The sequence below is a fragment of the Urocampus carinirostris genome, chromosome 2 (assembly GCF_059441175.1).
Source record: "Urocampus carinirostris isolate Australia breed hairy pipefish chromosome 2, RoL_Ucar_1.0, whole genome shotgun sequence".
In the NCBI taxonomy this organism is placed as follows: Eukaryota; Metazoa; Chordata; class Actinopteri; order Syngnathiformes; family Syngnathidae; genus Urocampus; species Urocampus carinirostris.
In genome coordinates this window covers 7388600-7400864 of record NC_142350.1, presented here as the reverse complement: position 1 = coordinate 7400864, position 12265 = coordinate 7388600, and the positions used below count along the sequence as shown (strand labels likewise).

The following is a 12265-nucleotide window of genomic DNA, read 5'->3' as shown; positions in this document are numbered from 1 at the left end:
AGCGTTCTTATTTATCAGTTTCAAATCGAACTTCTGCATTAAGTTGCTTCGGCTTTATATGACTTTGGAACGCCACAGAGAGATGTGCAATAGTTACATTTTATTTCGGAGCCATATGTACTCATTAAAAGAGCCATATATGGCTCCCGAGCCATAGGTTCCCTACCCCTGCGTTAACCCGTTAAAGTCGAGCGCCGCCGCCTTGACAGGAATGGTGATCACAAACGGCAACCAACCTCACGGAGACGCCCGAGCGCGACTCCCACTTGAAAAGACGACAAATCAAGTCGACGCGTCAAAGCGCTCCCGTGACGAACTTGTCTGCCGGGAACAAAGTCACCTTCCGTTTTTTTCTCCTTTGATCGACACTCAAACGTTTGCGTCTCTTTCTATTCCCCGTGCGCTCTGTACCTTTTAGGAAAGGACGAGGCGCCAACATTCGTTCCACACAATCGGAGCAATTCTGAGGCGGCGCATTTTGTTGAATGAAATTCACACATTTGTGTAAAAAACGTTTTATTGGACGGCATCACATGACTTTGACCTGTAAAGGTGACGCCCGAGACAAAAAAAGGCCAGCTCAGAGAAGCAGCAGCGTGAGTGCGAGGGTGGGAAAGAACCAGGTCCGAATGTGAATCAGGTGCTAATTCATTAGCGTGTGTGTGTGTGTTAGCGTAACATCAACATTCATGAGGTCCCGTGAGGACTGGAACCGTGCGAGCTTGGACATTCAGCAAGTCAAAGGACACAATGGTAAGGATGCACAGATATTGTGTTTTCATTGTTTACTTCAAGGGGCTGGGATAGGACACAAGGGAACGTTTTTATTGTTGCCTGTTGGTTCAGGTTCACTTCTTGTTTTTTATATATCTGCAATTCGGATGCAAATCTCTTTTCTCATGTTGGCATAAAATGAGCTAAAATATTGAAAATACGGTTTCCTTTCTGACACCAGAAAAAGAAGCAATACTCTGCACGGACATCAAAAGAATAGCCCAAATGAATTGATTTGAGACACTACTTTGTAATGCGCACCCTTATTTTTTGGGGGGAAATCGGTATGAAATTTTGACTTTTTCTCAACTCAAACGCTGTTTAATATGTGCAGCCATGATTAAAGTAATTTATGGGCAACGTAAACTACGAACGCAATACAGACAAAAAAGTTGCAATGCATGTATTTAAAGTTAAATTCATCATCAGTTACACAGACTTTCGGTCTTCCCCATACTCTTACATTTGTCTCTGGTACCGTGACGAGATTAAATCGAATGCGCGTTACAAACAAATTAATGCGGTACTCCTGATTTGAATTCAATGGCACAACTTAAACGCCCGATCGCTGTGGGAAACCTCTCCCACCTCAAAACATTTTCGCCATAGATCTATAAAATACATATAGGTCACACTTTTTTACTTCCAAACAGTAAATTTCTACAAAAGGTGAGATTTTCATGCCTGATTTTAGAAGATGAATGCATTGTAACTATTTCTTAATACATTTTACACTTTAGGTGTCCGATATTTAAAAAAATGAATGGAATCTAATCCACAAAAATTATGTTCTTTTATATAGACTTAACAACAAAAAAACAAGTAAACAAAAGTAAATCCTTGTTAATTTTTACGAGACACGACCAGTCATTACCAAACTCGGTAAACTGTTAAATTATTCAGAAATAAACTTTCCAAGTGGGCTGGACATTTAACCCCGCCTAGTGTCTACATGTGCACGACCAGTGACCAATTTGTTTAATCGCCAGAGCAAAAGTCGCATTATCGGTGCATCCTCACACAAAAAAACACAACATGTTTGTATGTGAAGCAGAAGTGTGGTTAAGCCGTGTTTTGGTCCAGATGTAGCATGTTACACAAGCGTGAGCGCGTTGCACAAGCGTACGCTTTAGCAAAGAAACGTCCAAATACGTACATGAGCAAACCGGACAACTAAAAGCGCTTAAAAATAAACCCAAAGTGCGTTTGTTTTTTGTTTTTCATTCTATTTGACTATCATGATAACCCCCCCAACCCCTTCTCAGCAGGGGAGTGGCGGGCAGAAGTACAGGCACAGCTCACAACAACCGACTGAAGTATTGCCAAGCGCTGTGTGTGTGTGCGCAAATGCTTGAAGGATTCTTTTGTTTTTAGGCATCCATTTTAAAACAAAAGAACCTCAACCCCTCCCTCTCATATATTGTCACGCCAAGTTACTAACTTGTCTATTCTTTTCAGTTTTTTTTTACTGCAAAAGTCGTACTTTGAGTAGCATGTAGAAAGAGGGGTCCGTTTCCATAGCAACCCCCAAAAAGTTCCAAAAGTCAGCATCGGCATGTTGGGGAATTGGAAAAATGGCTGTCGGCTTTGCCTATGTTAAAATCTGAACCCGACCTGAGCAAACGCATTAGCCGCGGTGGCCAACCGTAGAGCTTTTAGGCGACGTCTCCTGACGTTCGGAAGATGTTTGGTGGTTATTCACACCTGCAAGGACCAAAAACACATTTATTCAAAACATATAAAAGCCACAAGTGATCATACTGACAGCTGCCATTTTGTTTTCAATCTAATGTCAGTGTGGCGCTTTCATGGCTTCCGCACCACAGGGGGCGCCGACAAGACCCGCCGATTCTATTTTTGGACTGTTCCACTTTGAAAAAAAAAGCCGAAAAAATAAATACAAATCCACGGTCTAACAGATTAAAATCCTACCTTTGTTGCACATATGAGAGTAACCGACACACCCAACAAATAGGCAAATCTTTTATATTTGCCTTCAACCAAGCAGAGATTAAAAATGCAACCGCAGATTAAAAATGCGACCGCCACACCCTCCAAGGTTTTTAAAGGTAAATAATTCAATTGGCAACAGATAAAGGAGAGAGAGAAAAAAAAAAAAGAGTGATTTAAGACCACTCAAAAACTCTTGCCGCACCCGCGTTCAAAATGTGTTCCATTTACACCCCCAATGAATATATTGTATTGCATTTGAAAGTAAAATAAAAAAATTGGTCACACACTACGATCATGTTAATGTACACTGTACAGTTTAAAAAAATAAAGCTTCAATTAATTCATGTAATGTGCAACCAATTTCAAAATGTAGTAGCATCTGCGTTTGAAATGCAAGCAATTTACCCACAAATTGGCACAAAAGGAAAACCAATCTGATCACATACTTGGAGTAGAAGTACATTATTCAGTTTACAACAAACAAAAGTTTGATTAATTCATGTGATGGGCGATCAATGAAAAGAAATGTAGCTGTACTAGTGACGCCAGTGGAAAAGTTAGTTGGAGGCCGGATTTAGAAATGGTAGTCTACACCTTTGTTACATTTTAACTTGATGACCTGAATGCACTTTGTTTTGTTTTGGCTTCAACCAGGTCTCAAGTTGCTACTCGTTTGTCTTTAAACTGGTGCTCTTAGGCTTTTTTCTGATTATTTTTTTTCTTTTATCATTTTTTTCAATTGACTCAATTACTTATAGGTCCACTGAAAAAATGAAAGGAATAAGTAAGAGGTTTGGAAACCATACCTGCCAGAGAGGCGGTCTTGGAGCTCGCCGTGCGGCAGAGCGCTAGGTCCATTAGGGCGTGGTTCCATCGGCCAGCCCAGCTCCGCCTCCAGAAGCTTAGGTTCTCCTTCCTGGCAGCGTTCAAGAGTGCATTTTTCCGAGCCTCCTCCGTTCAATCCGCTCACGTGGAAAAACTCTGCGGGTAGCGTGGGACGGCTATCACAGAACCATCGTGCCAGATCCACACGTGCCAGCCCAGGCCAAAACTCCGAAGGAGTCGTTCCTTCGTTATGAGTTAAACGGTCCTTGAGGAGCACGGCTGAGCGGGAGTTTGGAGCGGAGTATACGAGTGTCGTGGAGTCACTTTTACTTTCGGGAAAACTAAGCTTGTGAACACCGTTTAGCTGCAAGGGTGCCTCTTTGTCAAGTTCAGTCCTGGTTGTGCCCATTGAATTGAGAAGGGCGAGCTCCAAGTTATCCCGGAGGGCGCGGCGTTCGGCGAACCAGCTGTCGATTTCCTGGCGAGATAGACCCGTGGTGACGGCTAAAATGTCCATGTCGCCGTAAGAAAGAAAGCTCGTCCTCAGGAAATGCTCCTCCAGGATCTTCAGCTGTTTAGCAGTCTTGCCCTTCATCCTTTCCAGCAACGGGAACTGAGTAAGCACCGGCGGCTTCTGCTGGGAATCTACAAGTCTGGTGAACCCATTGTTGTCGGTGGGGGTCAACGGGTCGCTTGAAAACCTGAGGCGTGTCCTAGATGCCTCATCAGCGTCGAGCATGGTGGTTGTGTGCAAACCGACCTCCCCTTCCGTACTCTGCTGTTCTAGTCTCGGAATGCTGGTGGAGACTTTAACCGGTGTGTTCGCGGACTTGATGATGTGGGGCCTCCTTACCTGAGCGGTGCCGACTGAAGGTGAATTTGGGAATGTGACGATTGGCAAAGTTTCATGAAGTTTCTCTTTGGAAAAGCGGGGCATGAGTAACGAGCTTTTATACTGTGGGGCGAAAATGGGCGGCGGCGCAATGGTTGGTCTGGTTAAGGATTCTGGGAAGACGATGGATGGCATTGACACTACTGTTTTGGTATTGGGGTTTCCTGCCAAGGAGAGTAGCTTCACCTTTGTGCAGGGCGATGATGATGTGGATAAAGGCACAACAGCAGGTGAATTCTTCCTCTCAGCTGTGATTGTGTTGACTCCTCCTAATACCCCTATCGGAGCAATAAGGTCCTTTTCCTTTGGGTCTCCTTGACTGGGGGCGACTGCCAAGATGGGTCGTTTGGATTCTGGACCATGTTGAGCAGTAAATGATCGTTTAACTGCCTGACCAGAGCTGACAACGACTCCAGCAGGAAGGTTTTTAGTCAACTGAAAGCTTCCGGAACACAGGGTAGGTGTTTGGAAGCAATGCTCCATGGCAGCTTGCTTCAAGGTCGCAGCAGACGTCGAGGGCACAAAACTTGGGGCTGTGAAAGTGTGATGGACCGCAGGGATGGAACCGTTAAACATCTTTTTCCTGGCCTCCTCCACCTCTTCCGGGGACCAAGTGATTCCCTGCTTGAGCCGCTGGGTCGTGAACCAGACTTTGATCTGTTCTTCTGGGTGTTTGGAGGCAGCCGTCAGCCAGGACAACTCGGCGTGGGTTGGGTAGGGGAACTTGTTAAAGGAAGCGATAAGAGTCTGATTGTGGTCCAAAGATGGGTTATATTTGGTGCTGTTTAGAGGGACAGCTATTTTAGGTTGGCAGGTATAATTGGGTGGGCGCTGGAGCACAGGTGCGACGTGGGCTTCATCATGGAAGATGGACGATTCCGGTATGATGACGGTGCCGCTGATGTTGAGTGCTGCGATTGGATCTTTTTTCTTGGAGGTTTGTCCGTTCCCTTCAACGGAATCAGGAGATTTCATTGCGGTACATAAACAAGGGGGCAGCACACAAGTGTCACTTTGAAATGGTTCTTTGGGTTCAGGGCAGCCCTGACACTGGATTGTCTGTTTCAAGATGGTCTGATTGTTATTCTTGATCCTTTTAAATTTGAAGTTGTTCTCGTTAGGATGAATGCTCTTGTTGTGCTCCGTCAGGAGCTCAAACTTTTGGGTCTGGAAGTCGCAGACAGCGCAGTGATACAGTGGATTAAGAATCACGTTGGGGTGACTTGAGTCCACATGAGATTTAAAATCTGTAAGATTCAGACACCAGAATGGGCAACATTTGCACTCATAGCGTTTGGACTCTATCTTTTGAGCCTCGTGGTCAGATTCCTTATCTTGCTTTTCTACACCTTGCTCCTTTTCTTCTGATTGGTGAAGGTTTTCCCGATCCTCTTCATTTTGATTACTTGGCTCACAGGACTCTGAGTGCTCAATCAGATTGTCTCCAAACAATGCATCCATGTCCAACATTTCCACATCCGGTTCGGCTTTTGGGTCACTTTTCCCGAGGACCTGGACCATACAGGGGGTTGAGGACTTTCTGCGACCAGGCATGATGACCTTTAGGGTAGTAATGATGATGTGGAGCTGATGTGGGCAAAGCTTTGGCTTAAATCTTTTTCACTAACTAGGTCGGGGAGTGTCCTGAGTGCAAGAAAGAGGGCAAGTGTGCTGAAGTGTGGACTTGGGCTCCGCTTGGCATTGGCACCGGCAGTGGAATGTCAGCTGACCGAGACTTTGTGAGGGCTCATTCCAGACCTGCCAGACAGAAAGAGGAACAGTTGTTGCAGAAGAAAGCATTTTTGAGTGTCTCTAAAGAAGCTAAACAGCAACTTCAGATCCTGAGATAGCTAGGGAAAAACAAACTGGAATAAAAGCTTCTGGTGTCCTTCTACTGAACCACAGTGGAGAGCAAACTTCATCGCGTTGTGGTATGCTAGGTACACGGCAACAGAGTGCAGTACGAATGCCCCCAGGCGTCGCTCTTAATCATGGCCCCAGTTCATGATAACCCACAAAATATACACAGCATCAACACAGCCCAGAAAATTATTAGCAGCTCTCTGCCCAGTCTGGCTCTTGTTACCATTTTACTTTACCACATGTTCATCCTACACTGCAGCATCTAAACTCATTGTAATCAAGGTAGACCACGTTGCGATTCATGACAGTTAAGACAATTGTAGTCTTTTCTAATCAAACAAGGCTGAGTCAGTTGCTTGATTACAGAGGTTTGTTTAACAAGGCTTGTGAAACAACTGACCCAAATTTCAATCCAAATTCACAAAATGGATTCCATCATTTTGATGACACGCTTTTCCAACAACCACCTCCCCCCTCCCCACTCGCCTGACCTCCAGAGACGCAACTTTAAAGTCAAGCAAGCCAATCAGTCGCGTGACATTATCTCATGATTGACAGTCCCGGCTAAGGGAACGCTTGAAGTGGGCGAAGGCCTGTCAGCAAAGAGGACAGTTTGAAGATGAGAGGAGGAAGATGATGAGCTTCCTACTCACCCCTCCCGCTTCCCAAAAAACGTACTTTGATCAGTTGGAGTAGGTCTCTTAAACTTCATTACGATTCATTTGCATGACTTCACACACTCCAGCGTGATGAAGAACAGGCCTTAACTATAAAAATGTGTGTGCGCCATTATTCGAGGTTGGAGGAGGGGGCCGAGGGAGGTACATTGTGGTAAGGTTACCACAGCAACAGCAACAAAAGACACACAATGCGCCCTTGTGGCATCCCAGGCCGCCAAACAACACATACAGGAAGTGATTGGACCTCGGCAAACAGGAAGTGATGAACCGAGAACAGTGATTGGACCTCAGCGAGCCCGAATATTCTGTTGCTGGCCGGTAAGATGAAAAAAATAGTCGGTGCACATGCCCGCTCTCTCCCAGTAGTGCAGTTTGGGTTGTTTCCATGGCAACGGGCCAAGTCTCATGGTGACTGCGGCGGCGGCGTGACGGGAAACAAGATTTAGCTGGGCAAGATTGCAAAAAGTGCTCTTTGACTACGGCCAAAAAAAAAGCAGTCACACACTGAGATTGGTGAGCAAACGGTCACCCTAGGGGTATTGGAGGCCCTCTCACTGGGTTTGTGGACCTTTAAAACAGTTAAAATAATTGAAAATATACAGTAAAGTGTCCGGTTTTTATGTTTAATATGCTAGAAAATAAAACAATTAAATGTGTGTTTAATTGAGGTTATATTAACTAAGTAAATGGACTTACTAGATAAGATAATAGATGTGATAGTCACCCAAAAAGATTAGTAGTGATAAAGCAGCGTTTCCCATATAATATTGTGAGATCCTGGTGGGTGGACAACCTAGAAGAGCGCGGGGGCATGCTCTCCCCTGAAGTTTCTTTTGTTCATTTTAAATTCAAACGCATTGATCTGCTGCATTTCTAGAGCAAAATTAAGATCAGTGATGAATGTGTGCCCTTGAAAACTACTGAATCATAAATACACTAGTCACACCCACAAAGCAAAGAAAACAAGACAGAAGTTAAATACAAAAAAAGAAAACAATCTGCTCATCTTCTGGTTTGACTTACAAATAACTCGTGTTGTTCTGATGCCAATGCTGTACTATTTTTGGGTATCGCCGATTAAACAGACCAAATGACCAATATGAGATTTTATTAAATGTAAAACTAATATCTGATCTGGTAAATTTCAGCATTAAATATCAGTTAAGCTTTTGTGATTGCTGCTGTGATGATGCACCTTATGACCAACAGTTATATATGCAGTATTTTTCTTTTTCATTAATGCAAGTTTATGCGACTCTGGCAGGACCAATTAAGCCCTGGCAGCGTACCTGAATCTTCCTTTTAATGGGAAACAATGAATAAGTCGTCCCTTTTTTTCAAACGTACAAAATTCCTAATAAGAATGTGCTACTTACCAAAATGCCTCTCACGAGAGGAGCTTGATAGAAGTGGGTGAAGGTTGCTGTCAAAATGAGCTGGTTGGAACATAAACAAAAGCCTCAGTCCCAATTCCGATCAAAGACAAAAAAAGTTGACACCTTCTGACGCAAACCCTAAATTAAATGTGCTTTTATTGTGAAGGACTGCAAAGTGATATTCATAACACACTTGAAAAGACACAGGATGCCCAGGCGGAATGGAGAAAAGGTCCAAGGAGGAACCGCCCTACTAAACTCCATCTTGTGAGATGTGAGAGTAGATTATTATCCGTTTTTTTAGATGCTCCAGTTACTGTGCAGCTGTTTTTGGCAAAACGAGTTTATCTTGAAAAATCGCCAAGCAGCTCACCAACAATTGATTGTCTGTGCGAGGCCAGTCACATGTTTGTTTGGTTAGGGGGGGGCGTGGCCAAGGCGGCTGGCGGCTACCGACGGTTTACCATCACCCATCTGCATTTTGGTATTTTGAATGGCAAATTTCTTATTGTGCAACCTGTTTTTTAGCATTTCGTGTGGAGTGTAGACCAACCAAAATGTTTCCATTTACAATGAGGAAAGTTTTAACTAATGTAGCAGTTGCGACACCAATGTATAACTGGAGTGCCACGTCCAATTTTGTTGTCACAATATGTTCAACCCATTTTGTAACAATGATAATAAAGGTATATTCTATTCTAATATCAGTAAATATTTGTTGCCATTCCTTTGAACAAAAAAAAAAGTTAGGGGAAACTAAAATGTATTGATATTCATATTGATCCAATATCAACCCAGTAACAGATATCATCAGATTTTATCCAAATCCCATATATTTGTGCTCAAATAAAAGCAGTTCACTTTCCACTCCAGCTTTACCAATTACAAAATGTATTGATAGGCCGATATAATTTTTACAGGGCCAATACCAAATACGGGTTATCAAGGCGACTTCTAATCGCCATTTCAAGTCGATGTTCAGTTGCTGTTATGAAATTCTCACGTGAAATTTTCAAAAAATACACAACTTAACACTTAACATGATTTACAATATAGTAAGACATTTTCAAAATGTGTTTATGTGCCTTTAATTTTAAACTGAAGAAATACTTGTTTCCATAAAAATGCATCATGCTCGTGTTTATCAAGTATAGCTTATTTAGAAGAGTTTTAATGGTTTGCTTATTGAACATCAAATGGATAAAGGTTGATGCTATTATCTGCCAATATGCTGAATATCAAAGCCAATTATCGGTCTTTCTACTGTGTAACCCCGAATATAAAAGAACAAAAGTTGATGTTGGCAATGGTACTTAATTTTAAACTTTTTGTAACTAATTTCGATTTTTATAAGGATGTCTAATTATTAGTTAAATTAAATTGGATTATATCATATTATCGTACCGGAAGTGGCAATATATATATATATATATATATATATATATATATATATATATATATATATATATATATTTATCACCTCAAGAACCCCCTAAAAATATGGTTTTAATTTGGATCCGATTTGGCGCCATCCTAACAACACCAGCGAAAAGGCAGACACGGTTGCCGATGCCGGAGTAAGTAATAAGCAGCACAAAATAGGGAAATATCTTTCCCCAGAGTGGTTTAGAGAAACGAGGGGACGATTTTTTGGAAGCAAGTGCGAGAAACCTTGCTTGGCAAAAAAAACACACCAAAGCCAAAAAGTTGGAACAAAACTAAGTCTAGTCTTGTACCGCAAACTCACCACAGTGAAGAGAAAAATCTTTAAAGCTTGAGGACATGAAATTTGCAGTAAATTACTGAATTTTACATTAGTGGCGTCCATTAAACAAAACAACAATCTAATGGAAAACACACAGAAATGAAAATACATGAAATGTATATATCCCCTTTTTGGGAGAATCCAACACTAAAATACATAAAAACAAATGAAAGCCTGAAAGATTAGAGAAAACTAGTTTAAAAATCTGATTTCTTTTGTATTTCTATACAATATTCGTACCGAATAAATTTGTCCTGGTCTGTTTTGAACATGATTTAGCCTCCAAAAACGCCTAAAATTGTGCTGCACTTAGCCAATCCAACGTGAACCAAATTGTCAATATTTTGCAACAGCATAAAGTATTTTCAAAGCAACAGAGACAAATATAATTTAAAGGGTTTTATATATGTTTAAAATATGTCGGATGAGGACCAAGATTTATGGTCAGTTTGGTGAGTAAAAATATGCAAAAGAGAAATTCAAACAAATAATGATGTAGTATGATGACCCAATTTTAGCAAATGTCAATATGTGAATATGGTCCACTATTGAGTTTTTTTAAATATTCCAATTTCAGAGCGAACCTTGGTGTTTTTTCGACATGTTTTGGACATTCCATTGTCGTCTTTTTCAACCAGTTTCTCATAGGCGTGTATACAAAATGTACACAGAGACGTAAAATGTCACATTAGTCATACTAATTGGCAATGAAAAGACGAGTTTCCAACCAAATAAAAATGAATTTTGGACCGAACTTTGGTGTCCTTTTCAACGTATTTTGGACATAAATTCATACATAGCCAATACATTCAGTATAGAATATTTTCGTCCAAGTTTAACCCCCCAAAAGCCACCCTGAAAAGACGTTTTGTAAGTGTCAATTCCCAAATAAATTAGGATAATTTTCGAGGGAACCTAAGTGTCTTTTGGACAGAACATTGGAGTCCTTTGCGCGTCTTTTTAACCAGTTTTAATGGGTGTATAAACCCCCAAGAATAAGTACACACATAGAAATGTTAATTAAAAACCACAAACACGCACACAATCCCACCCAAAAAGTCATTTTTAAAAATTTAAAATAAAAAACTAGCAAAAAAAAAATAGCAAGAAAACCACGTACACACTAGCATGCGAGATTACCTCAGATGACCCCGGTGTGAGATGTTAGCTTAGCATCGTCTCACGCTGGAGTCCAGAGAAACCAGACCAAAAGGAACCGCTTCGGTTCGACAGGACCGCTCAGACAAATCAATAAATGAAAATAAAATAAAAGTAAATCAGGCTTGTCACTAAGAACAAGCTAGGCGGCTAAAGGCTAACCTCCACCAGAGGGGGTGGAGGGTGTCAACAGGGGGGGCGGCGGTGTGGACCTAACTTGACCCGCTTCGAGGACAACAAACAGCGGTTTGACGACACCGACGCTTTGGAACCACAAGTTCGGCCGAAGCAACGAGCGGCCGGCAGCATACACACAACGTTAGAAGAAAAGTTGACTTTTACCACCCTGTTCGGCCCAGATGAACTGTAGCAAAAACATGACAAGTTACCCTTTTTTTTTTCTTTCTTACCTGCCGGTTTAGCGTGGATCAGTCTCGCGTGTCGCAACGAAAATCCGGACGCGCGGGTGCGCGCGAGCGAGCATACACATTAAAATAAAAAAATAAAAAAAGAATTAAAAAAAAAAAACTCGCAATGCACGAAACGTCACGTGGGCTCGGACGTCATTTTGCTGTTCTGTTGACGGCCACACCCCCTTACCCGTGCGGCTCATGAGAAGGTCTCCTGTCCACGCCGTGACGTTAACGGCCTCCAACACCGGGGTGCAATGACGTCACAAATCAACATACATATGTGTATTCCGTTTCTTTTTTAAGTTTCTGTACATGGTGCGTTTTACTTGCCCTCGGAAGACGGGGTCAAACGAGGTTGCCAGGCAGCTAGAAGTAGCCAATAGGAGAAGCGCTTGGCCAATGCTGCCTAGCAACCGGTGGGAGAGGAGTGAAGCTTTCGAAAGGAGGGTGAACTCGGGGCGTGAAGGGGGGGTGACATAAGGGCAAGGGCCCTTCCTTTAAGTCGGGTGGACAAACTTTGATTCGTAGGCCGTATTGAGTGAAAAAAAATTGGCCGATCACCTATT

General features: G+C 42.4%; 1 protein-coding gene across 3 annotated transcripts; it reads right to left on the bottom strand.

Annotated features, from left to right (window-relative positions):
- Positions 1–499: 499 nt before the first annotated feature.
- Positions 500–11857, bottom strand: LOC148370854 (zinc fingers and homeoboxes protein 2-like). 3 transcript variants are annotated; one of them, XM_088328627.1, is made up of 4 exons: positions 11697–11857; positions 8364–8423; positions 3534–6202; positions 500–2478 (listed from the first exon to the last, which is right to left on the bottom strand). In XM_088328627.1, exons 3-4 carry the CDS (start codon positions 5996–5998, stop codon positions 2469–2471), a joined length of 2475 nt encoding a protein of 824 aa, XP_088184753.1. In that variant the 5' UTR covers positions 5999–6202; positions 8364–8423; positions 11697–11857; the 3' UTR covers positions 500–2468. The 3 variants fall into 3 exon arrangements, with proteins under 3 accessions (XP_088184753.1, XP_088184755.1, XP_088184756.1); XM_088328629.1 differs by lacking the exon at positions 11697–11857 and adding an exon at positions 11269–11643; XM_088328630.1 differs by lacking the exon at positions 8364–8423 and having other exon boundaries at positions 11697–11855.
- Positions 11858–12265: the final 408 nt, after the last annotated feature.

Excerpts from the sequence above, each read along its gene's own strand:
- LOC148370854 (XM_088328627.1), bottom strand. The coding sequence starts at position 5,998 with ATGCCTGGTCGCAGAAAGTCCTCAACCCCCTGTATGGTCCAGGTCCTC.